At 33.9% G+C, this 4,089-nt stretch overlaps 1 protein-coding gene across 4 annotated transcripts; it reads left to right on the plus strand.

Moving 5' to 3' along the window:
• Nucleotides 1-641: 641 nt before the first annotated feature.
• LOC149575735 (B3 domain-containing protein LOC_Os12g40080-like) lies at nt 642-3,365 on the plus strand. Of its 4 annotated transcripts, XM_089812254.1 has the most exons (6): nt 642-746; nt 952-1,281; nt 1,559-1,609; nt 1,994-2,381; nt 2,682-2,773; nt 2,864-3,365. In XM_089812254.1, the coding sequence occupies exons 2-6, from the start codon at nt 1,042-1,044 to the stop codon at nt 3,101-3,103; spliced, it is 1,011 nt and encodes a 336-aa protein (XP_089668380.1). In that variant the 5' UTR covers nt 642-746; nt 952-1,041; the 3' UTR covers nt 3,104-3,365. The 4 variants fall into 4 exon arrangements, with proteins under 4 accessions (XP_089668380.1, XP_089668379.1, XP_089668382.1 ...); XM_089812253.1 differs by having other exon boundaries at nt 642-1,281; XM_089812256.1 differs by lacking the exon at nt 1,559-1,609 and having other exon boundaries at nt 642-1,281; nt 2,856-3,365.
• The last annotated feature ends 724 nt before the right edge of the window (nt 3,366-4,089 follow it).

Raw genomic sequence — 4,089 nt, forward strand, 5'->3', positions numbered from 1 at the left:
ATTGATGAGCTTAAGGAGTTTTCTAATGAATGGTTCATAAGACACAACACTTAGTGAATGTTTTGCAAATGAGGTTGCAAGTAAAGTAGCTTTTTTCATGGAGGAATCTTCGTAGTTAAGCACGCTCAAGATGGAGTAGTACTAAGATGGGTGACCTCCTGGAAAGTCCCGATGCTTCACCTCTCTGAGCATCACCTAGATCCAATGAGTGCCAAGTGTTCCAATTTGACTTGATGTGAAAAATATCCCCTAGTTACGAACTTTCATGAAGTTATACACTTTTAAAAATTATTTATTATCTAATTGTCTCGAAGAGTGCAAAAATTCAACAAAACTATATACTTGATTGTTACTATAAAATGATATATATTTGAAACTATATTTTTATACACTTATATTTTCCCTATTTTTCTCACAATTCCATGTGGAAAAGAAAAACAAAATTATGTACTTAATTAATTATACAATGATATGCCTTTGATGTTATAATTCATTTACATTCCTCTTTTTAACATCCACATTTTGTAAAAAGGAATAAGAAATTTAACACAATTATGTACTTAGTAATACTATACAGTGATAGTGATATGCATTTAAATACATGCTTCTATATATGCTCATTTACATCTTCCCTTTTTGTCATGCACAACCCCACGCAAAAATTGAAGTTGCTACAATTACAAGTCCCGTTCTTTCCATGATTGCATTTCTCCTGACAATTCGGAGAAGGCGCGATAAGTTCAATTGTAAAACTATTATCCTCAGCTGTCTCTTTTTTCTTCATAAATTTATTCATTCACAACTACTCTGGATGCTATCAAATTTTCTGAGATTCACAACTCGTTCTCCCCAATCGGTGAATCTTTCTTGAGACATAGTACTAAATGCATGAATTTTTAGGCTCAGAAATTTGAAATCTGAGAAGAGAAGGCTAAATGCATGAATTTACAGGCTCAGAAATTTGAAATCTGTGAAGAGAAGGCTAAATGCATGCATTTACAGGCTCAGAAATTTGAAATCTGAGAAGAGAAGGCTAAATGCATGCATTTACAGGCTCAGAAATTTGAAATCTGTGAAGAGAAGGGTAAATGCATGAATGTACAGGCCCAGAAATTTGAAATTTGTGAGGAGGAGGCCAACCGTACAACAGGAAGCCTGTTATTATTAATGGCGTGTGAACATTGCACGCACGGATGTCTGTGTATTCATTCATCTTTAGTTTTGAGTTCTCATGGAGCTTCATTTTACAAGGTCATGGTTGGAGACTTCTCCTCTCAACTGGTAAGTGAAATCTTGTACTAATGGCTTCCAGTTCTTTACTCCTGCTCCTCAATAATTTTGCAGATCTTAGGGTTACAGAAATCACAGACAGAAATGTAAAGACTTTTAAGCTAATATTTTAACGTTAAAATTGCTTTTGTTCAAAAGCTGGTAGCTTTTATGTTTTGTAAGGTGTAGCCTCTTTCATCTTTCCATTAATGTTATCAGATTTGTGTAATGCTCTGTATTTTTCTTGTGCTTGAACTGTTTTTTACTTTGCGGGTGGCTCCGCTGGCAGGCTGCTTCAGCTTTCCAGAATTTTAATGTGGATGCTCCCTCTGACGGGAACGTATGAAAATATCAAGGAAAAGAGGGTCCCTGTTGATTAATTAGTGGAAATGTTTGTTATTTTCATTTTTTTGCCGAGAAGATATCCTCCTCATTTTAAATTGCAGGAATCTGCAGTTGCTTTTCAGTGTTCTGTTTAGGACTCAATTAAATTTTATTTCAACGGATGCTGTAAATTTCTACCGAGTGTGCAGGCAGAGTGAACTCTAGGGTTTGTAAAGTTGCTTTAACACAATCACGTGGATCTTTACAGAGAAAAACGAAAGTATTTTAGGAAAAGAGCTCCCCTGAAGAAGAATGAGTGACGTTTCTTGCTTTTATATTTGTGCATAGAAAATTTCCAGATTTTTAAGGATTCAATTTCATTTAATTTTATTGGATGCAGGAAATCCCTGCCGAGTTTGCAGCCAGAATGAATTTTAGGGTTTTTAAAGATGCGATTCTTACGGGACCTAGTGGTCACTTATGGAAAGTAAAATTACAATCTACTGGTGTCTCTGTATCTTTTAGAGATGGATGGAAAGCATTTGTTACTGACAATCGTATACAAGCAAAAGACATTCTTGTTTTTCGGCATGCCAGTGATAAATATTTTGTTGTACAAGTCTTCGGTGCAATTCAGCGGGAACACAAACAGAGTAATAAAATGTTTGATTCTAAAGAAGAAATCCTCTCGCCAATTCGCTCTCAAAAGAGTTGCGAAATCAAAGAGATTGACTTAGCAGATTCTTCCACTTCCACGTCGGGTGCAGTTCCAGATGTTGGATCTTCAGGTAAGAAAGGATAAATTTTTTCGTTCTATTTTTCTCCTCTTGAAAGCTCAAAGATCATTTATGAGGAAAAGGTCAAAAAAATTCTCAAAACTGAAAAAAAATGAGAGTGAATCTTTTTTATTTCTTTTCAAGTAAAAAGTTCAAAAATCTCAAAACTGAAAGAAATGAGGGTGAGTCTTTTTTATTTCTTTTCAAGTAAAAACGTTCAAAAATCTTAAAACTGAAAGAAATGAGGGTGAATCTTTTTTATTTCTCTTTTTTTCTCAAAATGAAAATGTTGTATGTCCTCCATTGAAACAGAGGCACTTGCAGTTCCTAATCCTGTGAAAAATATGGAGCCAATGTTTTCAGTGACCTTAGGAAAGAGTGCAATATCCACAACTTTTGCCCTTGTAAGTTTTCTTTGTTTGTGTCATTTTAGTTGAGTTTAGTGTAGTCAAGGTAAAATCAACTCATTGTTTATGTTCTTGTAAGGTCTACAGACCATTCCAAGAAGTTTTGGAGACCGCTGGTTTCCAAACAAGAGGGTGGAACTGGTATTTTTCCATCACAAGAATCCTGGAGAATGGCGATATATGCTTGGAATATATAAGGGTGGAAGGCGATATGGACTAAGCTGGAAAGAATTTGTTATCGACAATAAGCTGCAGAGAGGAGACCAATGTGTTTTTAAGTTGATAGATAAAATCAAATTCATTTTCATTATCTATGTCAACAGATAGTTGGAGAGTGGATTTCTCATTAGGTTGTGTAGCACAGATCTAAATTCTTGGAATTAGATAAAAACAGGCTGTGTTGATTATGATTATTTGTGTTCGTAACTCTTTTTAGAATGGAAGTTCTGAAAAACAGATTGTTGAGGATCAAGAGATTCTTTTAGATCCAATCACAACAGACGGTGCTTCTTGTATCTTCTGCTGCCTGCATTATCTTATCAAGAAATGTACTTCTGATTTTACTAAACAAATGACTTATGCTGCCAAAGTTGCTTCAGATAGTTTTATCAACAATTTTGTTTTTCATACAATTCATTTGCTGTTTTAGATGATCTTTGTAGTTAAAGATAGTTTGATCGGTTTCTGATTATTTCAGTTTGGAAGTTGCCCACTCAAGACAGCCATTATAATTCTCAGCGATAGGAAAGGTATATAAACTTCCTTGAACCAGTTATTTGTTCATTTATTGATTGTTATTTTAAATTGATAAGTAGGAGATAATTTCCACAGTAAGTCAAATTGTGATATTGTTATCAGGATTTAACTGTGTGATTTTGAGTCAAACTCATTGACCCATGTTTCATGAGTAGTGATTCAACATGAATCCATCTCTCATGAGAATAAATGGAACACTTAGCACTCATTGGAACACTTAGTTATTTTAAAATTGTATCTTTAATTTATATAATATAAATGTCTTTTGACTTCATGGAACAAAGTATTGTCAAAGTTGGTCTATTTATAATCACTCTTTTCAACCACCTATGTATAGAGATTCATAGGGAAAACAGAGAGCAACAGAACTGTGTGACATTGACATTGATTTTATAATATATTTAATCAAATATTAAATCTTTTTTATATAAGGAGAAGCTAAGAAGATAACAATTTCGAGAATGGAATAAGGTAGTAATGAACTTAGATATTTTTAAATTATTAGTCCTTTAAGGCAGGGAACTAATGTTTTTGTTGCACCCCCTATCAATTTTGGT

The sequence above is a fragment of the Cupressus sempervirens genome, chromosome 2 (assembly GCF_028749045.1).
Source record: "Cupressus sempervirens isolate cs-2001-9-10 chromosome 2, ASM2874904v1, whole genome shotgun sequence".
Classification (NCBI taxonomy): domain Eukaryota; kingdom Viridiplantae; phylum Streptophyta; class Pinopsida; order Cupressales; family Cupressaceae; genus Cupressus; species Cupressus sempervirens.

Bases quoted from the DNA above. Each gene is read 5' to 3' on its own strand.
- LOC149575735 (XM_089812253.1), top strand. From the start codon at position 1,042: ATGCATTTACAGGCTCAGAAATTTGAAATCTGTGAAGAGAAGGGTAAA. The intron at 1,610-1,993 runs GTATGAAAATAT...TATTGGATGCAG, and splicing joins ATGCTCCCTCTGACGGGAAC to GAAATCCCTGCCGAGTTTGC. The intron at 2,382-2,681 runs GTAAGAAAGGAT...CCATTGAAACAG, and splicing joins TCCAGATGTTGGATCTTCAG to AGGCACTTGCAGTTCCTAAT.